A 27,447-nucleotide genomic window follows, 5' to 3' on the forward strand; every position below is an offset into this window, starting at 1 on the left:
CTGCAAACTAATATCCCCCAATACTGGGTGGAAATATTATGAGGTTTTACAACCCTTTCCATACTCATGAAAAGTGCTTTTTGAAAATCATGCATCTTTCTACTAATTTATAGTACTCAAACAAATATATGAGTGTTCTTTTTCTTACACAACAAAACCCGTACGCAAGTTGCTACCTTCCTATAACTGTGGGAAATCTTGCTTGTAAACTGTGTATACTTCACATATTTCACTCAGTATGCTCTTTAACTGTTCTGATGTATAGAAAATACTGAATATTTTTTAATGATACTGTTGTTTCTAATGAACTACAGTTACTGCCCTTCATCTCAGATATAAGAGTCACAGAGGAGAAGCAGCAGGGCCCAAGACGAAAATCTGTTAGTCATGTACAACAGCCACTGAGTCCCATTAAATGTGCTAGGCCATTTACCAAACCAACACATTATTAACTGAAGTAAATTTATTTGTTTGAAAATAAAAAAGTAATATGGATGCTTCATTGTCCAGTGAACACTCTTCTCATAAACGATGTGTTCCCAACTAAGTTTTCTAACAGAGGTAGAAAGAAATGCCAAATAATCCCCACCTCCTTCCGTGTAACAGATTACAACTTATCACATTAGCAGGAATAATTACATTGATATTGCAAATAATTTCTTAAAGTTACTGGAATCAATGCCAAAAGAAACCCTAAAAGATAGTTTATTAGATTGAAAACTGTATTGTCCCTACAGTACAGTTTCTCTCATTACCTTATATTAAATAACTTTCATGACAACACTATACAGTGGCTTGCAAGGGAAAATATGTAACTGCAGAGTGAATTCATAGAATGTTTCAAAGATTTTTTAATGTATATAAAAATAGACGTTAAAAAATACAGAACATTAATAACCCATGAACCCTGAATCATGGACCTTGCCATTGATGGGGAGGCTTGTGTGCCTCAACGATACAGATAGCCATACCGTAGTTGAAACCACAACAGAGGGGTATCTGTTGAGAGGCCAGAGGCCAGACAAATGTGTGGTTCCTGAAGAGGGGCAGTAGCCTATTCAGTAGTTGCTGGAACAACAGTCGGGATGACTGACTGATCTGGCCTTGTAACATTGAGCAAAATGGCCTTACTGTGCTCGTACTGTGAATGGCTGAAAGCAAGCGGAAACTACAGCCATAATTTTTCCCAAGGGCATGCAGCTTTACTGTATGGTTAAATGATGATGGTGTCCCCTTCAGCAAAATATTCAAAGGTAAAATAGACCCCCATTTGAACCTCCATGCGGGGACTACTCAGGATGACGTCATTATCAGGAGAAAGGAGTGTGGAAGATCAGATCCCTTAATCAGGTAGGTAGGTCTGAAAATTAAAATAGGGAATTGGATAGGTTAAAGTTAGCTATAGTGGGAATTAGTGAAGTTCGATGGCAGGAGGAACAAGACTTCTGGTCAGGTGAACACAGGGTTATAAATACAAAATCAAATAGGGGTAACGCAGGAGTAGGTTTAATAATGAATAAAAAAATAGGATTGTGAGTAAGCCACTATGATCAGCAGAGTGGAAGCATTATTGTAGCCAAAATAGACACAAAGCCCATGCCTACCACAGTAGTGCAAGTTTATATGCAAGTTGCTTCACGGATGACGAAGAGCTTAATGAAATGTATGATGAGATAAAAGAAATTATTCAGATAGTGAAGGGAGATGGAAATTTAATTGTTATTGCTGACTGGAATTCGACAGCAGGAAGAGGAAAAGAAGGAAAAGTAGCAGGTGAATATGGAAGGAATGAAAGAGGAAGCCACCTGATAGAATATAGAATTTTGCACAGAGCATAACTTCATCATAGCTAACACTTGTTTCAAAAATCATGAAAGATGGTTGTGTACATGGAAGAGACCTGGAGTCACTGGAACGTTTCTGAGATTATATAATAGCAAGACAGAGATTTAGGAACCAGGTTTTAAATTGTAAGACGTTTCCAGGGGAAGATGTGGACTCTGACCACAATCTATTGGTTATGAACTGTAGATTAAAACTGAAGAAACTGCAAAAAGGTTGGAATTTAAGGAGATGGGACCTGGATAAAGTGACTAAACCAGAGGTAGTAGAAAGTTTCAGAAAGAGCATTAGGGAACAATAGACAAGAACGGAGGAAAGAAATATAGTAGAAGAAGAATGAGTAGCTTTGAGAGATGAAATAGTGGAGGCAGCAGAGGATCAAGTAGGTAAAATGATGAGGGCTGGTAGAAATCCTTGGGTAACAGAAGAAATATTTAATTTAATTGATGAAAGGAGAAAATATAAAAATGCAATAAATGAAGCAGGCAAAAAGGAATACAAAGCCTCAAAAATGACATTGGCGGGAAGTGCAAAATAGCTAAGCAGGGTTGCTAGAGGACAAATGTAAGGATGTACAGGTATATATTACTAGGGGTAAGATAGATACTGCCTACAGGAAAATTAAAGAGACCTTTGGCGAAAAGAGAACCACTTTTATGAGTATCAATGACTCAGATGGAAACTCAGTTCTAAGCAAAGAAGGGAAAGCACAAAGATGGAAGGAGTATATAGAAGGTCTATACAAGGGTGATGTACTTGAGGACAATATTATGGAAATGAAAGAGGACGTAGATGAAGATGTAATGGGAAATATGATACTGCATGAAGAGTTTGACAGAGCACTGAAAGACCTAAGTTAAAACAAGGCCCTGAGAGTAGACAACATTCCATCAGAACTACTGATAGCCTTGGGAGAGCCAGCCCTGACAAAACTGTCATTCAGTGTCAGAGATGTATGAGACAGGTGAAATACTCTCAGACCTCAAGAAAAATATAATAATTCCACTACCAAAGAAAGTAGGCGTTGACAGATGTGAAAATTACCAAACTGTCATAGCTGCAAAATACTAACATGAATGCTTTACAGATGAATGGAAAAACTGGCAGAAGCCGACCTCAGGGAAGATCATTTTGGATTCTGTGGAAATGTCTGAACACGTGAGGCAATACTGATCCTATGACTTATCTTAAAAGACAAATTAAGGAAAGGGTTGGTTGGTTGGTTTGTGGGGGTTAAAGGGACCAGACTACTTAGGTCATCGGTCCCTTGTTCCACGACCATAATAACACACGAAGAAAAGTCCAACAAGCAATAAACACATAACGGAGACGACAAGGGACGACACAGTACAAGAAAGACATAGACGAAGACCAGAGAAAAGAGATTAAAAGACACACAGAGTGCAACGGTCATTGGCCGACCATGAAAATAAAACTGGAAAGGCCAACAACCAAGGGACACATTAAAACAACACAAACTAAAACCCCAGGCCAAAAGCCACAGTCGACACAAAAAAAAATAAAAAGGGACTCTCATATTGAATGATAAAAACCCCCTGCTCGAATAAAACGGAGAACTAAGTCAGCCATAGTAGAGTCATCGGTTAAAAGAGCAGGGAGTGTATCAGGCAGCGCGAACGTCTGCCTGAGGGCAGTTAAAAGTGGGCAGTCTAGTAAGACGTGTACCACGGTCAGGGCCAATCCGCAGCGACAGAGAGGCGGATCGTCACGGCACAAGAGATACGCGTGCGTGAGCCGGGTATGTCCTATGCGGAGCCGGCAGAGGACGACAGCGTCCTTGTGAGACCCCCGCATGGAGGAGCGCCACACACTGGTTGTCTCCTTGACTGCCCGAAGTTTGTTGGGAGAGGGCAGGGTGCGCCACTCATCACGCCAAGCAGCAAGGACCTTCTGCCGCAATACGGATCGGACGTCACTCTCTAAAAGACCGATCTCCATGGCCGGGGAACTGACCGCCTGTTTCGCCAGTTCGTCAACCCGCTCGTTACCCGGGATGCCGACGTGACCCGGGGACCAAACAAAGGTGACAGAGCGGCCGCAACGGACGAGAGTATGGAGGGACTCCTGGATGGCCATCACCAGACGGGAACGAGGGAAACACTGGTCAAGAGCTCGTAAACCACTCAGGGAGTCACTACAGATGACAAAGGACTCACCTGAGCGGGAGCGGAGAAACTCTAGGGCACGATAGATGGCAACCAACTCGGCAGTGTATACACTGGAGCCAGCTGCCAATGACCGTTGCTCACAATAATCCCGTAGAGTGAGAGCGTAACCAGTGTGGCCAGAGACCACCGAACCGTCGGTGTAGGCCACCGCCGCGTTCGGAAACTCGGCCAGGATGGAAAGAAAGCGGCGGCGGAGGGCCTCCGGAGGCACTGAGACCTTCGGACCCTGTGCCAAGTCGAGCCGAAGGCACGGTCGGGGCACACTCCACGGGGGCAGACGGAGATTGGCCCGGAAAACAGGCGGCAGAGGAAAAAAGTCAAGGCCACGGAGAAGGTCCCGGAGGCGAACCGCAATGGGACACCCTGACCGGGGCCGCCTGTCTGGAACATGGACGATCGAGCGCGGGAACAGGAGACGGTAGTTTGGATGCCCTGGCATGCTATAAACGTGCGCGGCATAGGCGGCCAGAAGGCGGTCACGCCGGAACCGCAATGGAGGGACACCAGCCTCCACAAGTATGCTGTCGACGGGGCTTGTCCGGAACGCTCCCGTGGCGAGGCGGATCCCGCAGTGGTGTATGGGATCCAGCAATCGCAATGCTGAAGGCGAGGCAGAACCGTACGCCACACACCCATAATCAAGGCGGGACTGGATCAGCGCTTGATATAGGTGGAGGAGGGTGGACCGGTCGGCACCCCACCTGGTGTGGCTTAAGCAACGGAGAGCGTTTAAGTGCCGCCAGCATGTTTGCTTCAGCTGCCTAATATGGGGCAGCCAAGTCAACCGGGTATCGAACACCAGTCCCAAGAACCGATGCGTCGCGACCACAGCAAGAGGTTCACCGTCAAGGTAAAGGCGCGGCTCAGGGTGAACCGTGCGACGCCGGCAGAAATGCATAACGCAGGTCTTCGCGGGCGAAAACTGGAAGCCATGCGCTACAGCCCATGACTGCGCCTTGCGGATGGCACCTTGCAGCTGCCGTTCAGCAGCGGCGATGCCACTGGAGCTGTAATATAGGCAGAAGTCGTCCGCATATAAAGAAGCCGCGACGGACGACCCCACCGCCTCAACGAGCCCATTGATGGCAATTAAAAACAGGGACACACTGAGGACAGACCCCTGTGGGACCCCGTTCTCCTGGACCCGGGAGGAACTATGCGACGCAGCTACTTGCACGTGGAAGGAACGATACGAAAGAAAATTCTGAATAAAAATCGGGAGCGGGCCCCTAAGGCCCCACCCATGAAGTGTGGCCAGGATGTGATGGCGCCAAGTCGTATCGTATGCCTTCCGCATGTCGAAGAAGACGGCAACCAGATGTTGGCGGCGCGCAAAGGCTGTACGGATGGCAGACTCCAGGGAGACCAGATTATCGGCGGCAGAGCGGCCTTTACGGAACCCACCCTGAGACGGAGCCAGAAGGCCCCGAGACTCGAGGAGCCAACTCAACCTCCGGCTCACCATACGTTCCAGCAACTTGCAAGGAACGTTGGTGAGGCTTATGGGGCGATAGCTGTCCACCTCCAGCGGGTTCTTGCCAGGTTTCAATACGGGGAGGACTATGCTTTCCCGCCATTGAGACGGGAAAACACCCTCGACCCAGACTCGATTGAAAAGATCTAGGAGGCGTCGCTGGCAAGGCACTGAGAGGTGTTTCAGCATCTGGCTGTGAATGCGGTCTGGTCCAGGAGCCGTATCAGGGCAAGCAGAAAGTGCGCTCTGGAATTCCCATTCGCTGAAAGGAGCATTGTACGACTCCGCGTGGCGCGTGTGAAAGGAAAGCCTCCGACTTTCCAACCGCTCTTTCCGGGAGTGGAAGGCCAACGGGTAGTTCGTTGACGCGGAACACTGAGCAAAATGCTCTGCTAACCGGTCCGCAATCGTGTCGGAGTCGGTGCACACTGCTCCATTCAGCGAAAGCCCAGGGACAGAGACAGGTGGCCGATAGCCTTGGAGTCGCCGAATCTTGGCCCAAACCTGCGATGCAGAGGTACCGACGCCAATGGTGGAAACATAACTTTCCCAGCACTCCTGCTTCCGTTGGCGAATAAGGCGTTGGGCTCGGGCGCGGAACTGTTTAAAAGCAATGAGGGTCTCCAACGACGGGTGCCGCTTATGGCGCTGAAGAGCCCGCCGGCGATCTCGAATCGCCTCTGCGATCTCGGGCGACCACCACGGCACAGTCCTCCGCCGAGGTGACCCGGATGTACAGGGAATCGCAGATGCCGCCGCAGAAACGATGCTGGTGGTGACCGACTGAACCACCGCATCAATCGGATCAGTGGAAGGAGGTGCGATCACTGCGACAGATGTAAATAAGTCCCAATCAGCCTTATTCAGAGCCCATCTGGAGGGGCGTTCAGAAGAGTGACGCTGTGGCAGTGACAGAAAGATGGGGAAATGGTCACTACCACATAAGTCGTCATGGACCCTCCAGTGGATGGATGGTGAAAGTCCGGGGCTGCAAATAGAAAGGTCAATGGCTGAAAACGAGCCATGGACCGCACTAAAGTGGGTCGCCTCTCCCGTGTTTAAAAGGCAGAGGTCAAGCTGTGACAGAAGAGTCTCGACATCTCTACCCCGGCCAGTAATCGCGGCGCTACCCCACAAGGGGTTATGGGCGTTAAAGTCGCCCAGCAACACAAAGGGAGGCGGCAGTTGTCCTATCAATGCAGCCAACACATGACGAGAGACATCACCATCCGGCGGAAGGTACAAACTGCAGACAGTAATAGGCTGAGGCGTCCACATCCTTACAGTGACAGCCTCTAAGGGTGTATGAAGAGGCATACACTCGCTGTAGATAGAGTTAAGGACGTAGACGCAGACTCCACCAGACACCCTCTCATAAGCTGCCCGGTTCTTATAATAACCCCGATACCCTCGTAGGGCAGGGGTCCGCATTGCCGGAAACCACGTTTCCTGGAGGGCAATGCAGAAGAAAGGGTGACTGCTGACGAGTTGGCGGAGCTCAGCAAGGTGGTGGAAAAAACCGCTGCAGTTCCACTGGAGAATCACTTTGTCCATGGGCGAAATAGGCGTGAAGGGACCGAGGAGGCAGATCACGTCACTGGGTCACCTACTGCCACCGATCGAGGACCAGTACAATCGGCGTCCTTGGCGTCTGAGGGTATGGCGAGATCCAGGTCCTCAGCGGACGCCAGGATCTCCACCTCATCCCCAGACGCAGAGCCTGTATGGAGCGGTGGGGTGGATGCCACCGCGCGTTCCTTGGCCTTAGAGGCCTTCTTCTTCTTCGTCTTCTCTCTCTGCTCCTTGGGCTTTACTGGCTGGGAGGGCTCCACCGAGTCAGTCTCCGGGACGGAGGAGGAGCGGGAAGCCCTGCGACCAGCCGCTGGCCTGCTTTTCAGCCATTGGCTGACGTCACCCTTCCCAGAGGTGGAAACCTGGGAAGGGAGGGACCCGAGGGATCCCTTGCGAGAGAGAGTCGCCGAAGAAGTCGGACGCTTCTCCGGCTTAGAGTTGGGGACTTGTGTCCCCGATGGTTGGGGGGTCGTTGCTCCTGAGGTAGGTGGTGCAGGAGCAACAGATGGGGAAGTGCCCCCCACCATCAAGGGGGCAGGTGTAGTATTCCGGCTCAGAGTGTTCAGTGGAATCGGTGCAGCAGATGACAAAACTACTGTTTTGGCAGCGGTGGCATAGGAGTTGGTCAGAGCCACAGGATGTAGCCTCTCGTATTTCCGCTTAGCCTCAGTATAGGTCATGCGGTCCAGGGCCTTATATTCCATGATCCTTCGTTCTTTCAGTAGAACCTTGCAGTCTGGCGAGCAAGGGGAATGGTGTTCGCCGCAGTTCACACAGATGGGAGGCGGCGCACATGCAGTATTAGGATGTGAAGGGCGTCCACAATCTCTGCATGTCATGCTGGAAGTACACCGAGATGACATGTGGCCGAACTTCCAGCATTTGAAACACCTCATCGGGGGAGGGATATAGGGCTTCACATCACACCGGTAGACCATCACCTTGACCTTTTCGGGTAGGACGTCACCCTCGAAGGCCAAGATGAAGGCACCGGTGGCTACCTGATTATCCCTCGGACCCCGATGGACGCGCCGGACGAAGTGAACACCCCGCCGTTCTAAATTGGCGCGTAGCTCGTCGTCCGACTGCAAGAGTAGGTCCCTATGGAATATAATGCCCTGGACCATGTTGAGACTCTTATGGGGTGTGATCGTGACGGAAACATCCCCCAACTTGTCACAAGCGAGTAATCGCCGTGACTGTGCAGAGGATGCCGTTTTGATCAATACTGCCCCAGAGCGCATTTTGGACAAGCCCTCCACCTCCCCAAACTTGTCCTCCAAGTGCTCGACAAAAAACTGAGGCTTGGTCGCCATAAACGATTCCCCATCGACTCGTGTACAGACTAAATAGCGAGGTGAATAAGGTTCGCTGCCAACCGTAGCCTTTCGTTCCTCCCATGGCGTGGCCAGGGAGGGGAACGATTGTGGATCATATGCCTGAGCGTTGTATTGAGGCCGAGAACGCTTAGAGACTGCTGGCGGCTGGCCGCCAGCAAGAGATGATGTACCACACTTCATCGCGGGTCATCCGCCCTGATGCCACCTACTCCGACCAAGGGCCCTCCCCACGGGCGCCACCCAGCCTCAGCAACGACCACCTGGCGGGATGGCCATTGCCGGGAGTCCCGATGCCCCAAGGAGACAGGCATCTACTCCTTGGCATACGCGGGGAGTTAACGGCGCAGGCATCAGTAGAGCGATCCCTGTGTTGTCAGGGGGCTACAACCGACAGGGTACATGGCGGCCCCACCACAACGGACTGGCTACCGTGCTGGATTTCAGGTGAAATGTAGTCCATGATCGTCATTGGCGCATAAAGCGACACAGCAGAGCAGACTGCAAAAACCGCACCCAAGAACAAAGCCACGCCCTAGAGATGGTGAGTGGGCGGAACAGCTATGCGACGACGACCAACCAAGCTAGAGATGGTAATGAGCGATGGACACATTGCACCTTGTAAGGCGCCCTTCCCCAATCAGCTCGCTCTTCGGAAGAATTTAGAAGATGGAGGTCAAACCCGGTAGGGGACCATCACAGAAGGCCGAAACGTTTGAGACTCCTTTTAGTCGCCTCTTGCGACAGGCAGGAATACCGTGGGCCTATTCTTACCCCCGAACCCACAGGGGGGTAAGGAAAGGGAAACCTACCTTTCTAGCATTTGTAGACTTAGAGAAAGCATTTGACAATGTTGACTGGAATACTCTCTTTTAAATTGTGGAGGTGGCAGGGGTCTATTACAGGGAGCGAAAGGCTATTTACAATCTGTACAGAAACCAAATGGCAGTTATAAGAGTCGAGGGGCATGAAAGGGAAGCAGTGGTAGGGAAGGGAGTAAGATAGGGTTGTAGCCTATCCCCGATGTTATTCAATCTATATATTGAACAAGCCATAAAGAAAACCAAAGAAATACTCGGAGTAGGAATTAAAATCCATGGAGAAGAACTTTGAGGTTTGCCGATGACATTATAATTTTGTCAGAGACAGCAAAGGACCTGGAAGAGCAGTTGAATGGAATGGATAGTGTCTTGAAAGAAGTTGAACATCAACAAAAGCAAAACAAGGATAGTAAATACTGAGGGAATTACATTAGGAAATGAGAAACTCAAAGTAGTAGATGAGTTTTCATATTTGAGGAGAAAAATAACTGATCATGGTCGGAATAGAGAGGATATAAAACGTAGACTGGCAATGGCAAGGAAAGTGTTTCTGAAGAAGAGAAATTTGTTAACATCAAGTATAGATTTAGGTGTCAGGAAGTCGTTTTTGAAAATATTTGTATGGAGTGTAGCCATGTATGGAAGTGGAACATGGACGATTATTATTTTGGACAAGAAGAGAATAGAAGCTTTCAAAATGTGGTGCTACAGAAGAATGCTGAAAATTAGTTGGGTAGATCATATAACTAATGAGGAGGTATTGAATAGGATTTGGGAGAAGAGAAGTTTGTGGCACAACTTGACTAGAAGAAGCGATCAGTTGGTAGGACACGTTCTAAGGTATCAAGTGAACACTAATTTAGTATTGGAGGGCAGCGTCGAGGGTAAAAATCGTGAACACACAGCGCAGAATCAGAAGGATGTAGGTTGCAGTAGGTACTGGGAGATGAAGAAACTTGCAGAGGATAGAGTAGCATGAAGAGCTGCATCAAACCAGTCTGTGGACTGAAGACCATAACCACAAAAACAACAACAACAACAACAATAATAATTAATAAATTATGAGATTCACTGATCAGTCTTATCTTTCAGGACGCAAATGGTCTAATACTGTTGACAGACACACACGAAAGTATAGCTGACACACTACCTAGTTTTTGGTACTAAAAATACCTCCTTTGGGGAAGCAAGAGCAGTAGGTCAGGTAGTGTTAAAAAAGAAAGGTCAGATCATTTAGGTTCCAGGATGAGAGAGAAACACCTGTATTTCTCCCTATAGATGGGTCTTTCACATCCTGAGAGACCGCCATTTAATTTTTTAACCCTGCACAACCTATCCATCTTGCCGCCACAAGGAAGGAATTATTCATTCTGAAAGCTAGGTATTGTGTCTCTTTTACACATGTCTATCGATAGTATTACACATTTTGCCTCCTGAAGGCAAGTTATGGTCAGTGAATCTGTTGTATTATATTTCTTAACTGAACTTCCCTTTGAACATTAAATGTTCTAACTTAAAAAGTAACTATTCAGTTGTGAAGCCACAAAGTACTGAATAAGCATACATTTATATGTGAAATAATTGCCACTCACGATGCAGTTTATTAAAATATTGCAAAGAATCCTACTTATTGTTCACTGTTTGTTAGGCCAATAAGTTTCACCTATTAAATCTCTATTAGTAAATATGGACCACTTAATAAACAGAACTGTTCTACATGCAGTTAAGTGATTACTTGTGCTGTCTGCAGCTAACTGTTGCTCAATAATTCCCTCTATCTTTTTCAACACCATTTTTTGTTAGTTAATTTATGAGGTGAGTGGAGGAAGCAAGCACTTTTCAACATATCAGCTGCTGCCGGGAGTGGAGCAGTACAAAAGGAGTAACCCCTTACACAGTGCAGCATTTATACATGTTCTGTGTCCATTGATGACGATGATGATACATGTGGTACAAGGGGTCTTTATTGCCCTTATGAAAATCATTATGAGATAAACATGGTTAAAAGAAACCCATAAACATTTCAACATGAATTCATCCCAAAATGTTTGTGTCACAGGTAATACAAATGGGTGGGTCCTCACACTGGAGCAAAAATTTGTGTGTAAAGGGAGCTATGTCTCATGTCGAGACAGGTGAGTAGGACTTCATCCTGCATGCATGATCAAGAGGAGGAATGATATGAATGGACAGTTGGTTTTACAGCCCATAATACATTGTTTCCCATTCCAGCCCCCTGTCCTCCCATGATGCAATGATGCATGATACCCATGATGCATAACCCCCATGATGCATCACCTGGTTCAATAGTGTGTTCAAAACCAGTAAGGGAATGATTCATTCTTCAATTTTGGCATATTCATAGGACACATAGGCTGCTATGTCGGTTTGGTTGTTTCCCTTTATTCATGTGTATACATGTACCCAGTAGAATGCCACCACTTTTCCATTCTGCCGCTGCAAAAGACGAGAATCATGAATGTTCTGTATATTTTCTTTCCAGTTGAGCACATTTGTTGAAGGGCCTACAGGGCACTAAGGGAAACTGAATAGATGAGAAACATTTTCCCCTGGTCCCCTTCTCATAGGCTTTGGTGTATTGAGAAGCACGTACAACTCAGCATAGTATACAGAACACATATCTCATAGGCAGATCCTGAAGATACAATGACAGATTACTATTGAGCGTCCAAGGAATTCCCCGTTCTGATGTGTCTGTAACCACAGTCTTAAAAATCTGGTGCTCACTCAACATATTATCAGACTAATCCCTAATAACAGCATTTGGAATTTTTTTTTCTAGTATTAGTCAAGTTTCAAACAATTCTGACCCTATTGAGAAGACAAGGTGAGAATTTACTCTAATCTTGATAAATAACATTCACTAGGACAATTAGTGCAAAACTGCTACATAGGAGGATAAGTAACGTCGATATATGTGCATGCTTTGGGTATGGAGTATATTTTGTATACTTGTTGCATCAAGAGTAGTTGCTGTCAGATGGGAAGTGGTGGCTCACCAGCATCAGTGCAAAGGCAAGGAATGGAGCTCATCCTAAAAGTCTCTGTGATCAACCCAATTCCCTTATGGTAGACAGAGTAATCACAACCAATCCTAAATCTAAAAAGCAATATATTTTACCTTTAGAATCTCTTTGGGATTTCTTCGTTTATAAGTAGATGCACGACTGTCAGTTGAAGGAACAGTAAAGAACATTCCAGAAATTATTGAATGTATATACCTCCATCAGAAAAGAACTAGTTGCAAACAAGGCATGGCTCTTATTTACCACAGAAATACATAGAGAGCCATTAAGTCCTAAGTGTGTGTGTGTGTGTGTGTGTGTGTGTGTGTGTGTGTGTGTGTGAGAGAGAGAGAGAGAGAGAGAGAGAGACTTTATTCAAATGGTTTCTTTAATTTAATAGTAAGCCAATAGTAAAAGAAAATTGTGTTAACAAAGAAAGATGTATACTGACCATTAATTAAGCACTAACTATAAAATTTAATGGAAACAGAAGGAAAGAAACTTACCTTAGTATATTAAATCCCATTGTGTAAGTATAGGCCAACAAAGCTAGAAAAATAAAACAAGCACAAATAAGATTTTACAATTGTCAAAAGAAAAATTCACTTGAGAAAAGTATTTTTAAGACAAAATTCTGGTCAGCACTTATCTCTAGGAGAAAAATATTAAATACTACCAATATACACACATGAAAGTATACATATTATTCCAGCTTTTGGAACTAATAGTTTCTTCTTTGAGGAGGAGAGAGGCATACAAGGAATGGACAAAAATATGAACGCATCACAAAAACAACACATTACCATGCCTAACACACTGTAGGAAAGCTGCTGTCATCCAAAAAAGCTTCTAATCATTTCCAAGTGGATAAATACAAGTTCTGTATGGTTTTCAAGGGAACCTTATAGCATTCTTCCTGAAAAATAGTGGCACGTTCAGGCAATGATGGCAGAGGTGGATGTGAGCATACACCTTCTCTCCAAAATCGACCACAAAGGCTCAATAATATAGAGATCTGGTGACTGGTGGACAGGGGAGACGTGACAATACATCCTTCTGCTACAAAACTGTCCTGGATGATGTGAGGTGTGTGAACAGGGGGCCTGTCATCTTGGAACACAGAGTCATCATTGGGGAAAACACTGTACCATGGGATGGACCTGATGAGCCAAAATAGGGACATAATCCTTACTACTTTCCCTGAATGATCTGCCCTTCCTTATTGACCTTCTAACACCCATATCTCTCTCTTCCTCAAAGAATGAACTATTAGTTGCAAAAGCAAGAATAGTGTTTGCACTTTAACATGTGTCTATCAGCATAACTTAACATTTTGCATCTTGCCTCAAAAAAGTTTTTAAACATAGAATTTGCATTTTTAAACAGTCAATGAAGACATCTATTGTACAACAGTAGCATCAATAAAAAATAACTCAGTGAAAAATTACATCCAATGCTGGCTTCATTCTTATTAACAGGAATACAAAATTATCAGGGCAAAAGAGGCAGCAAGACAGATCCTCACACTGCACATGAAATCATGAGAAAAGTAAGAGAAAGAGTTGGATGAAGGTACACAAACATAAATAACTGAACTGAAGGGAGGGGACCAGAGTCAAGTAACAAGTAAGTGCTGACTGCAAGGGACAGGGGGTGGGGGCAGAAAATTTGGGTAGTAACAGTGGTATGGGTAGATGTAGGATTCTTGCAATGGATTGTAGGACCAAAAGGTGTGTATGGAAAGTAGTCCTCTCACTAACCATATAATTCACAGGAGTTTGTGTTGGAAGAGAAGATTAAGACTATTTGGGTTGTGGAACAGTCACTGATGTTTCCCATGTTGTGCTCTGTAGCATGCTCCAGCACGGGAAGTTCAATCCTGTTCTTTGTTACAGTTTGGCAATGGTGTTTTATACGAGTAGACATTTAGTTAATGGCTCTGCCAATATAAAAACCATGCAGTAGCTGCTGAAGTGTCGGTATATGACATGGTTGCTTTCACAGATTGTACTGACTTTGTGGAAAAGGATGTGCTGGACGCATGCAATAGACAATTCCATATAGGTTCACCACATGGTCATGGCCTGTGTGCAAGGAGTTGGAAGCAAGAGTGTCATGAAAATGACCCAGAATATTTTCATAAGTTGGTAGTGGGCAATGACCATGACAACAATGGAAATGTTTTTGGAGGAAGACATTCCTCATTTCGAGGTGTAATAAAATGTAGTTTAAGTTCAAGTGAAGCATGCTATTCAGCTGTTCCAGTTTATGGGATGGGGGTGCTTTTTGGAACTGATTTAGTTACTGTGGTTGAGTATTATGAATATCAGGGATGGGAGATCTGCTTATTGGCCAGATTTAGAAGAGGATGGTGTCTGAAAGTCTTAGAAAGTTTTATATTAAATGTGACTGTGTATCACAGCACAGACATTGTCTGCAGAAGGCAAGTCTGTACAGGAGGGGAATTTCAGCATGGAGCTGTGACAGCCCATAGAAGTATAGTTACTGGTTACAGTTGATGAATTTGAAGCAGATGAAGGTTTTTTATGGTTCCATCAGAGAGGTGAAGGTTTTGTTCATGAATGTTTCCCAGTGAACTGAACCGGGTGAAGAAATGATGCCAAGGTTGTGGAGGAACGAGGACAGCATGCCCTTGTCCCCACATGATGGTCACAAAGATAACCAGATGAGGGGTTTCTGATTCTGTGCAGGTGTAAAGCAGTCCTGTAGGTGGCCCATAAACGGGTTGGTATATTCATACACTGAGAGAGTGCCGTTGGCTGTGTGACAGACTTTTTAAAAATATGTTCCCTTCAAAAGGACGTAGTTTGTCATCTCTACATAGAATAAGGTAGTAAGTTTGGAGTTTGTATGATGCTGGGACAGACAACAAGGTTGCAGAAAAGGGGAACATAAGGTTGGACTGTGGGCAAATGGCTGGACTTCAGTCTAATTAAAATTATTTGTCAGTTGGCACTTCATCCTGGAACTGAGCTCCTCAAACCATAGCTCTCAACATCATATGCAAACTGTCAGTTGCTGTTAGTGCATCATTACAAAACATCAGTGCTCTTGCGGAGTTCAGGTACTGTGGTGTACACATGTAACCCATTACTGTAGTATCAGTGGCCCATTTAACTGTCATCAGTCAAAGAGAACTAAAACGTGTTTTTCCAGTGATGGAAGTCTGCTCCCTGTAATCCAAGCCTTAACTGAAGCACACACGGTGCCCGATGTAGCAATGCTGTAATACCATGTGACAAATGCAAAAAAACAAATGGTTTTTATCAGAATGTAAGATGTATGTCCTTGCAGTGGAAGCACATTAACCAGGCACAATAAAGTTCTTGGGACAGTTTATTTAGCCCACATTAGGAAGGTCGGTGTGCAGGATCTAGAAAAGCTTCAGTGAAATATCTTGGTGCTACTATCAAGTTTGGCAAATATGGAGATAAAGATAATGTGGAATCAGCTGATGTGTTTGTTGTACAATATTCTATATTATTTCAAACATTTTGTGCTGAAACCTATAATAAATAACTTATCTACACTTTGGAGATTGATGATTAGAGATTACACATGATGCACTTTTATCTTCCCTGTTCAGAAAAAGGCAGAGCAGTTTAACATCAAATTAAGAGGTATGGGCAACTACACTCATGCCCATAAATTAAGGATAACTGCAGAACGTGGTGCCACACAACGTGACATTATACAAAACTGGCACTAATAGCATAGGCTTACAGGGAATACATACGACAAAGATCTGTAAGTTGTAATGGTTCTTTATTTACATGACCATTACGGCATTCCAGCACAGTTCTCGATACCACTAATATTGTACTACTTTTCTGCGAAGTAACAGACATATTTTTGTGACAATATTCACATTTGGTTTTATTAATGTATAGGTACTCCGATGTATCGACATATTACAGTGATATGGTTCTAGTGTGTATTCATTTCTGTAAGACTGTCATAATCTTTGACTTACTTGTAACCGTTTTGGCGCGAATGCACACAGAGCAGTCTTTGTTTCACTTTGCAGAAGTTAAGTTGTTATTTCGTTTTGTAAGAGAACAGTCAAGTCTTGTGTTTGGTTAAAGTGGAAATTAAATATATGAAGATTGGTACAAAACTGTTTTCTTGATGATGTGACAATTAAGAAGAAGTATATGTGAATTTACAAGAAGTTTAATAAAAATGTGTATTGTGAACACCAAGTCAAAAATTATTTCTACCATACCATTGTTCTGATCTGGGATTGTTTGATCATTAAGAATTTCCTGAAAAACACATTTGTTAGGTCTTCAGATATTACTAAAATACATATCTGGACCTTCTAGCAGTCAAAGTGGAATCACCCTAGAATCAACAAGATGAGCCATAACCCCTTCAATGAAATCTACGTGGGAATCCATTCAAGATAAGTGCCAAAATTAATGACTTTTTTTATAGTGACTTCATTATTTCCATTCTGACGATACCATCCACAGTCACTAACTTTGTTGTTGTGTGAGCAACATTATTAATCTGATTTCTAACCTACTTTGCAAGTGGTGGTATTGTTAGAAAGTCCACGGTATTGGTGATAAGTTGAGAAAACTGTCCCGAAACACATGTGCTACAAAATGCTACTGTTTCCTGAATGTTGCCCCGACATCAATATGGGATATGATCACCATGCACATGTACACAGGCTGCACAACGGGTTGGCATACTCTGTTGTAGGGATTTGAAGACGTGCAACAATACGTCGACCGAGAGTATCCCTAATGTGCTTGATGGGGTTTAGGTCTGGACAACAGGCAGGCCACTCCATTCGCCTGATATCTTCTGTTTCAAGGTACTCCTCCACGATGGCAGCTCGGTGAGGTAGTATGTTATCATCCATCAGGAGGAAGGTGGGACCCACTGCACCCCTGAAAAGGCGGACATACTGACACAAAGTGATGTCCTGATACACCTGACCTGTTACAGTTCCTCTGTCAAAGACATGCAGGGTGTACGCGTACCGATCATAATCCCACCCCACACCATCAAACCATGACCTCAATACAGGTCCCTTTCAAGGACATTAAGAGGTTGGTATCTGGTTCCTGGTTCACGCCAGACGAAAACCCGGTGAGAATCACTGTTCAGACTATACCTGGACTCATTCGTGAACATAACCTGGGTCTATTGTTCCAATGACCATGTACTGTGTTGTTGACACCAGGCTTTACGGGCTCTCCTGTGACCAGGGGTCAGTGGAATGCACTTTGTAGGTCTATGGGCGAATAAACCACGTCTGTTCAGTTGTCTGTAGACTGAGTGTCTGGAGACAACTGTTCCAATGACTGCGGTAAGTAAGGTTGCCATAATCTCGGAATCCAAAATCAGGACAAAACTTACGGTCACCATAGCCGATCGAAGGAAATAAGAGGAATAAGGAGTCCTCATGCCCACAAGCTAAGGGAAATGTGCATTTAATTAATGATCCAGAGTTTAGGAAGGACCGCTTCATTAAGAAAGCATTTATTACAAAAAATAAGAATATGCATTACATTATTCAGTACATGAAGTTCTATTGTCATCATTTGAGCTTTTCTTATACAAATCGTATTTCTGAGAACCTTGAATAGATGAAAGGAACTTAATTTGGTTCTCAATCAGTTTATGAAATTCACTGCAACTTACATATTTCATATTGGACTGTATTTGCTCCATTGCATTAACTGATTTTACTGTTAACCTATTCCTTTCTTCTGTCCACTGAGAATTCATGAGGGAAAAGACTCTCTCTACATTGGCGTTATGACTGGGAATGGAGAAATAAAATTCCACAATTCTACATAGGCGTTATGACTGGGAATGGAGAAATAAAATTCCACAATTTTCAGCGACTCTGAATACTGCTCACTAGAAATACAATTATGAATGAAGGACACCCATTTCTTATGTGACATCATAGTCTCAAAACTTTCATCTTTGACCTCCTCCAAAACACACTTTAATTTCAGTACTTGGTCAAAGAGAAGGGACTCATTCAATTTACAGCTTGTGTTTTCATGCATCCACTTGAATGTCTTTTCAACATTTTCCCATGAAGGTACAGTCTTTAGCAAAATCCAGTCAAAATGTTTAATATCAGACAAGGGCTTACTACATTTTATCAAGTAATAAATAACAGTTTGAATGAAAAGAGAGACTTCCCCTAGAAATATAGAGTGCTGATATTGTGTGAGGTCAGATATTAATTCTTTAACTTTAGACGTAACGAAAACACACTGTTTTCTGTCTCCTAAAATTTGCAGTATATTTTCTAGCTCCAATCTTACCTCATTCACTGATATGTCTTCCCTCTCAATGCTGCTAACTGCCCTCTGGAAAGGATTCATTTGTGCATACAAGAAGAGCAGATATATTTCACCAACAGAATCAGAAAAGAATTTCTTGAGAAGGGAAGGACATGTATCAAGTGAAAGAAAGTAAGACTTAAGTGCCTTAAACATGTGGATGAACCTCTCTATAGCAGGAAACATGGTGAGCCACCTGGTTGTTACATGTCTAAGTAGGTCCTTATGTGTCACATAAGGACAAATTCTTTTAGTGATGCTACACGAACAGCATATATGGAGAAATAATTAAAAATATATTAAAAACAAAGATTCCAAGACTTACCAAGCGGGAAAGCGCTGGCAGACAGGCACATGAACAAAACACACACACAGAATTACTAGCTTTCGCAACCGATGGTTGCTTCTTCAGGAAGGAGAGGGAAAGACGAAAGGATGTGGGTTTTAAGGGAGAGGGTAAGGAGTCATTCCAATCCCGGGAGCGGAAAGACTTCCCTTGGGGGGGGGGGAGTCATTCCAATCCCGGGAGCGGAAAGACTTGCCTTTTCGCCCCGGACCTTTTCATTTACCCTAAAATCGCATACTGTCCGTGAAATCCGTGGCATATGGCAACCCTAGCGGTAAGGTCCCGAGCAAGGCTACCTGCAGTACTCCATGGCCGCCTGCAGGCACTGATGGTGAGATAACACTTTTCTTGTGGTGTTGTACACTGTGGACGTCTCGTCGTGTAGCACCTGGACACATTTCCTGTCTGCTGGAATCATTGCCATAATCTTGAGATCACACTTTGTGGCACACAGTGGGCCTGTGTTACGACTTGCTCTGTTTGACCAGCCTCCAGTCGACCTCGTATTCTACCCCTCATAATGTCATCAATGTGTGTTCTTTGAGCCATTTTCAACACACAGTCACGATTAGCACGTCTGAAAATGTCTGCACACTTACTCGCTGCACCATACTCTGACATGCACCAACACACCTCTGTGTATGTGGACTGCTACCAGTGCCACCGTACAACGATCACAGGTGAAATGCACCCCATGGTCATAGCCCAAGGTGATTTAAACCCACAAACTGCCCACCAGAGTGTTGTTTCACCATGTATCAGCATTATCCTTAAATTATGAGCATGAGTGTACATCTGTAGGTCATACTCATCACATTTTCTATGGTTATTTGAGAAGTAAACTAAATTGACTTTACAATGGTTTTATTTGAACTAATAATTAGTAACATGGCTACTGTTTATTTGTCACCAATTTCAGCTGCTATGCATTCAGAATACATTGAAATTACTATTACCTTCCATTGTATGTTGCCAGTACCTCTTTCCAGGTATCCTGAATAAGAACCTAAGTTGCCGATGGATAACACTGGTGTGATTGCTTAACTTATGAGGATACAAAGAGAATACATGCATGACACAGAGACCACAACTGGATTATTCAAGCTGCTCTAAATTATTTGGGAGTGCTAACCCTGAAACAGATAGTATCTAATGAAGGTCAAAACAATACTCATACTAGCCGACTGACAGGTTCAAGAAATCCTTGGGACAAGATTATCTCTGTCTTTGGCATTGTCCTTGAACAAAACCACTTTGTGCTTTCTGTAATATCTGTAGGCATTAAGTTATTCACATTCTACAGCTCTTCTTGGAAGATGTAGTAGACAGAGTGCTTATAGTACACAAGATTCACTTATATTAACTCGACCACCTGATCCGGAGTATCCCAACCCGTTGTGCGGCCTGTGTATGTGTGCATGGTGATCATATCCCATATTGATGTCAGGGGAACATGTGCAGGAAACAGGTGGCGTTTTGTAGCACATGTGTTTCGGGACAGTTTTCTCAACTTATCACCAATACCATGGACTTACAGATCTGTGTCATGTGTGTTCCCCGTAAGCCTATGCTATTAGTGCCACCATGTTGTGTGGCACCACATTCTGCAATTATCCTTAATTTATGAGCATGAGTGTAGTTGCCCATCACACCTCTTTCAATTAAAATAAATTTTGGCATTTCAGTAAGTTCAGTGGCAGGGATCAACTGCCAACCAATTGTAGTTCTTCTCGAGTGCTACATGCTCAATGTGATTCATGTTTTGTAGGTGTATACAGAACTTTCTCAAGGATCACTGGCTGCATACCAACACCACTTGCCCCACCACTGTACTACATAGGCATGGTGTATGTTTTACCAACAATGTAGTTATCAGGTACAGGACTGTAAGAAAATAGCACACACATTTGATCAGCTTGATATCCTGAGACCATGCAATCAGGATATCCTTAGACCCAGTCAATACCATACTGTCGGACACTGCATGGGGGAAGAAAGACCCATCTGCTCCCTCTGTAAAAGGAATCATCATTTATTATTTTACGATGGCCTGAAATTATTTGCTTCCTTTAGTGTTTCCCTGGATCTCATAATGGTCAACATGGGCAGTCCAAGTCCCACTTAAATCCAAATGGTATGTATATATGAAACAGGATTCAGAAGCAAATGCAAAGGTACACACTGTATACTAGATGCTGACAGCCAGTTTACTTTCATAGCAGAGCTTTAATTGATGGCCTAAAATTACAGCTGTTTTGTCACTCCTCGGTCAGTGAGTCAATACATTTGAATTTTCATCAAAGTTATGCAGACTAACACATGTGAAGCAATGAAGTGGATGGAATAATGCTTATATCACTGTCTTTGCGTTTGGAGATCACTTAAAATTCAAAAATTCAAACTCTTTGCAAATACATCAAAAGAACTGAGCATGGCACAAAACTTTAGTTAACAGATACCACCGAAGAACATAAAGGTCTTCCCAAAAAGCTGCTTATGGCAACCAGAGTGATACTGAAAAATAGTTATCTCTGCTTTGCCAATATGGCTCTCAGCTTAATGCATGAGGATGGTGGGATTCAGGAAATGATAAATCTAAAAACACTCAGATGCTGTAGTAGGGATGCTAAAAGCATGCAAACAACACCTATCAATAATAAAGCAACCCTCAATACCAGTGACAACCAATTGCTCTCCCCAACAAACTTTCTTGTCAAATGGAGACTTACAACACTACTAGCAAAACCCAGACCCTCCAGAGCAACAGACACAATGAAAGAATTTAGGCTTCAGCAGAAGAAAAGAAAACAACCTGTAATGATTATGTTTCATTCAGCAAATGATAATTTTTTTAATGTATTTTCATTGTCAAAATGGTCCACAATATTATGGAGCATGAGCCAAGTAGTGCTGTGCCATCTGTAGCATAACCACGTAAGGAGATGTTTCAGAGAGCCTGCTGTTTGATAGCAAAAGCAAGGAGGCCAATTAGAATATTTAAAGACAAATGTACTAGACATTAAAATGGAACAAGAATAAGTCAATTAAAAGGTAAAACAATAATGGAAATTCCTGGATGGAGCAACATCCAAAATATGGGAAAGGCAACCAACCGCCAATAACAGATCGATTGACAGAGTACAGAGACATGTAACAGGAAACAGGATTCACACTTGTTTTTGAGTGCTTGCTCTTTTTCTAGCAAAAGTACACACACATTCACCAACACCATCACACAGAAACCATATGCGTACTCATGTGGACACGGCACTTGGGTATCTGTGTGTGCACTTTTGCTAAAAAACAGAGCACGAGCTCAAAAGCTAGTGTGAATACAATTTCATTTTACATGTCTTTTGCTCCACACAGTGGTCCACTATGAATGAGTGGTTGCCTTTAAACTAAAACAAAAATTACACATAGTTAGTAAATACAGTGTAATAAAAAAAATGAAGCACCACAAAGGAGTTATGCAAACTCAGCACAAATTGATATAAATACAGGTACTGACAGAAAATAAAAAACTGCAAACTCTGGCAGCCGATAGATGAACGTGTGACACTGTAATGCAATTTCACCGCACAGCTGGCAAGGATAGTAAACAGGGGACATGATGATGACAGGGCATAAAGTGTTTGTGAACTTCATTCCATATACTCAGATGGACAGTAACTATGCCTTGCAGATAGGCACATGAACATTAAACGCAGATGTCAGCATAAGAGAGAGGACATGTTGTCAAGCTCAAAGATGCCAGTTGGAGTAATCGGTAAATTGCTACATCTAGAGAGAGACGACAGGCCGAGAGGATCGAACAATCATTAGAGAGGCACTCAGAGTCCCAGATTCATCATCATCATCATCGATCCAATGTGAAACTGGTGCTTCACTGACCACATGGACCATTAAAAGGTAGTTCACAGAAACGGTGCTGAGCTTATGGTGCCCCTTGAGTCAACCTCTGTGGACCAACAAATCTGTGTCGAGCACATTCAGTCTGCAATCTTGTTGACTGGAGTAGAATTGTCTTCAGTGATGAGTCCCACTTGAAGCTGAGCTCAATAATCATAGAAGACATGTGTGGAGACACTCCACACAATGGTCAATGGTGGGATACCAACCTGACTGCCCCCTAGCATGAGGCCTGACATATCAGAACACATTGGTAGTCATCTAAGGCACCCTTACCAGCCCAGCAGCACATTGACAATATTCTACACCACGTTTTGTTGCCCTTCATGGGAAGTCATTCTGGGCTAACATTTCAGCAAAATAATGTCTTTCCACCCACACGAGGTGGCTATCTGCATGCTAGCCAAATCCTACCTAGGCCAGCAAGGTTTTCAGATCTCTCTTCTGCTGAGAGTGTCTGGAGCATTATGGGCAGGGCCCTCCAACCAGCTCAGGATTTTGACAATCCAACTGGTCAGAATTTGGCACAATATCCCTAAGGAGGACACCCTGCAACACCAAGCTGACTAACAAGTTGGTTGGTTTGTGGGGGTTGAAGGGACCAGACTGTAAAGGTCATCGTTCGTTTTTCCATGACCATGAAGCACCCACAAGGGATAAAAATCAAGCAACGGAGATGACAAAGGATGACACAGAACAAGAAAGACACAGGAAAAGACGAAACAAAAGGAATTAAAAGCACGCAGTGTGTGACAGTGGTTGGCTGACCATGGAAACAAAAAATGAAAAGCCAATCACCAAGAAACACTATAAAGCCCAATGTAAAACCATAGGCCAAAGGCCAGACTCAACACAAAAAAGGACAAACCCTTAGATCGAGCGATAAAAGCCCCTTGCATGAATAAAACTCAAAACTAAATCTGCCATTGCAGCGTCATCCGTTAAAAGTGCAGGGAGTGTATCAGGCTGCTGAAACGTCTGCCTGAGCACAGTTCAAAGAGGACAGGCCAACAAGATGTGGACCACTGTCAACACTGATCCACAGCTACAGAGAGGTGACCGTGCATCAGCTGGGTGTGGCCAATGGAAAGCCGGCAGAGAACAACTGAGTCCTTGCAGGAGGTTCGCAGGGAGGAGCGCCACACACCTGTGGTCTCCTTGATGACACGAAGTTTGTTCGGTGAAGGCAGAGTGCGCCATTTATCGCCCTACGAATCAAGGACCGTCTGCAGCAAAACTGATTGGAGATCACTTTATGAAAGGCCAATCTAGGCCGGTGCACTGACAGCCTGTTTGGCCAGCTTGTCAAAAAGTTCATTACCCGGTATGCCAACATGAGCCAGGGTCCACACAAAGACCGTGGAGCAGCAACAACGGGAAAGAGTATAGAGGGACTTCTGGGTAGCCATCACCAGATGAGAGTGAGGGAAACACTGGTCAATAGCTCGTAAACCACTCAGGGAGTCACTACAGATAACGAAGGACTCACCTGAGCAGGAATGGATATACTCTAGGGCATGAGAGATGGCAACAAGCTCTGCAGTGAAAACGCAGCAGCCAGTCTGCAATGAGCGTTGTTCAGAATGATCCCCAAGAGTAAAAGCATAACCAACTCAACCAGTAACCATCAAACCGTCGGTATAGGCCATATCAGAGCCGTCAAATGCGTCTAGGACAGAAAGAAAGTGGCGGCAGAGGGCCTCAGGATGGACTAAGTCCTTCGCGCCTGTGCCAAATCCAGCCGAAGGCATGGGCGGGGCACACACCACGGGGATATACGTATATGGGCCCAGAAAAGAGGTGGGAGAGGGAAAAACTCAAGCCCAGAGAGAAGAGCCGAGACGTGAACCACAATAGTACACCCTCACCTGGACCACCGATCTGGGAAATGGACGACTGAGTTGGTGAACAGGAGACGGTAATTTGGATGCCCAGGCACAACATAAGCAGCCGGTAGACATAGGCGCTGGTTACAAAATGGAGGGACACCAGGCTCCATAAGTACGCTGTTTACAGGGCTTATGCGGAAAGCTCCAGTTGCAAGTCGGATCCCACAGTGAAGTATGGGGTCAAGCAGTCTCAACGCAGAAGGTGACGCCGAACCATAAGCCAGGCTCCCGTAATCGAGACAGGACTGAATCAATGCCTGATACAGTTGTAGAAGGGTAAACTGAACGGTACCCCAGCTGGCGTGACTCAAGCACTAAAAAGCATTCAGATGGTGCCAACACGGTTGTTTAAGCTGCCGAATATGAGGGAGCCAAGTAAACTGGGTATCAAAAAGCGAGCCAAAAAAATGGCGTATCTCCACCACAGCAAGAGGTTCACCGTAAAGATAAAGCCGTGGCTCTGATGAACAGTGTGACGCTGGCAGAAATTTATGACGCAGGTCTTGGTGGCCAAGAACTCGAACCGTGCATGACAGCCCACGACTGCACCCTGTGCATAGCACCCTGTAGCTGCTGTTCAGCAACCGCAATTCCAGTGGAGCTATAGTACGAGCATAGAAAGAAGCTGATATGGATGTTCTCACAGGTGCAGTTAGTCCACTGATAGCAAGTAAAAAGAGGCACACACTCAAGACAGAGCTTTGTGGGACCACATTCTCCTGGACTCGGGAGGAACTATGGGAGGAACCAACTTGCACACGGAAGGAACGAAGCGACAGAACATTTTGAATAATAATCGGGAGCAAGTCCCTAAGACCCCACCCATGAAGTGTGGTGAGGATGTGATGTCACCCTGTGGTATCGTATGGCTTCCGCACATCAAAAAAGATGGCAACCAGATGTTGACAGCAGGTAAATGGCAGACTCCAGGCAGACCAGAATATCGGTGGCAGAGCGGCTCTTACGAAATCCACCCTGAGATGGAGCCAGAAGGCCCCGAGACTCAAGTAGCCAACTCAACCTCTGGCTCACCATGCATTAGAGAAACTTGCGCAGAACGTTGGTGAGGCTAATGGGGCGGTAGCTGTCCACCTCCAGTGGGTTCTTGTAAGGCTTCAACACTGGTATGACAATGCTTTTCTGCCGCTGAGATAGGAACTCGCCCTCAACCCAGATACAGTTGAAAATGTCGAGGAGGCTTCACAGGCAGTTCACCGAGAGGTGTTTGAGCATCTGATAGTGGATGCGAGCCGGGGAGGCGTATTAGGGCAAGCGGCTAGGGTACTTTGGAATTCCCACTCACTAAATGGAGCATTGTACGATTCAGGGTGGCACGTGTGGAGTGAAAGGCTCCCATGTTCCAACCGCACTTTCAGGGAGCAGAAGGCCAGCGTGTAATTTGGAGAAGCGGAAATCTGAGCATAATGCTCCGCTAAGAGTTTCGCAATTGTGTCAGAGTCAGTACAAACTGCTCCATTCAGGGAAAGCCCAGGTAAGCTAACGAGGGGCCGATAGCCATAGAGCCACCTGATCTTGGCGCAAACCTGCGATGGAGAGGTACGGAGGCCAAAGGTGGAGACATACCTTTTCCAACACTCCTGCTTGCGTCGGTGAATAAGGCATCGGGCTCGGGCACAGACCCGTTTAAAGGCAATGAGGTGTTCCAATGATGGGTGCTGCTTATGACGTTGGAGGGCCCGCCTGCGAACTCTAATCGCCTCAGCGATCTCGGATGTCCACCAAGGAACAGACCTCTGCCAGAGGACCTGGAAGAACAGGGAACTGCAGATTCCACGGCAGAAACGATGCCAGTGGTGATCGTGTGAACCACATCAATGGCATCATTAGAAAGAGGCTCAATAGTGGCAATGGAGGCAAACAAGTCCCAGGCAGCCTTATTCACAGCCCATCTGCAGGGGCGCCCAGAAGAGTGACGCTGTGGCAGTGACAGAAAGATCGGAAAGTGGTCACTACCACACAAGTCGCCATGCACACTCCATTAGACAGATGGTAGAAAGCTAGGGCTGAAGACTGAAAGGTTGATGGCTGAATACATGCCATGCACCACATTGAAATGTGTGGAAGCACCATTATTTAAGAGGGAAAGGTTGAGCTGTGCCAACACTTGCTCAATGACAGTGACTTGGCCTGTTGCCACCAAGCCACCCCACAAAGGATTATGGGCGTTAAAATTGCCCAGTAACAGAAAAGGTAGTGGCAGTTGGTCTATCAGCACAGCCAATACATGCTGTAGGACATCACCATCCAGTGGAAGATAGATACTGCAGACAGTAACAGTCTGAGGCATCCACACCCGAACAGCGACAGCCTCTACAGGTGTTCGAAGAGGCACACACACTCACTGTAAAGAGAGTTAAGGACATAGGTGCAGATGCCACCAGACACCCTGCTGCCTGCTTCTTATAATAACTCCAATAGCCACGGAGGGTGGTGGTTCGCATCCCCGGAAACCAAGTTCCCTGGAGAGCAATGCAGAAGAATGGATGAAGGTTGAGAAGCTGTTGGAGCTCAGCAAGGTAGTGGAAAAAAGCTCTGCAAATCCACTGGAGAATGACATGTTCTGTGGCCAAAAAAGGCGTGAAGGGACCGAAGAAGCAAATTACGCCACTGGGTCAGCTGATGCCATCAACTGAGGACGTGTGCAATCGACATCCATTGTGCCTGAGAGTCCGGCGAGATC

The 27,447-nt window shown here is 44.9% G+C and overlaps 1 protein-coding gene across 10 annotated transcripts in view; it reads right to left on the minus strand.

Moving 5' to 3' along the window:
* The window catches only part of LOC126278659 (zinc transporter 6-A-like), a 471,888-nt gene that overhangs the window by 417,994 nt on the left and 26,447 nt on the right, over window positions 1–27,447 (minus strand). For 8 of the 10 annotated variants that reach the window (XM_049978886.1, XM_049978874.1, XM_049978880.1 and 5 more), the window contains exon 3: window positions 12,768–12,810. The exons of the other annotated variants lie outside the window; for them this stretch is intronic. In XM_049978886.1, coding sequence (XP_049834843.1) covers window positions 12,768–12,810 — 43 coding nt within the window. The remainder of the gene's footprint in view (window positions 1–12,767; window positions 12,811–27,447) is intronic. 10 annotated transcript variants of the gene reach the window in all.

The sequence above is a fragment of the Schistocerca gregaria genome, chromosome 6 (assembly GCF_023897955.1).
Source record: "Schistocerca gregaria isolate iqSchGreg1 chromosome 6, iqSchGreg1.2, whole genome shotgun sequence".
Classification (NCBI taxonomy): domain Eukaryota; kingdom Metazoa; phylum Arthropoda; class Insecta; order Orthoptera; family Acrididae; genus Schistocerca; species Schistocerca gregaria.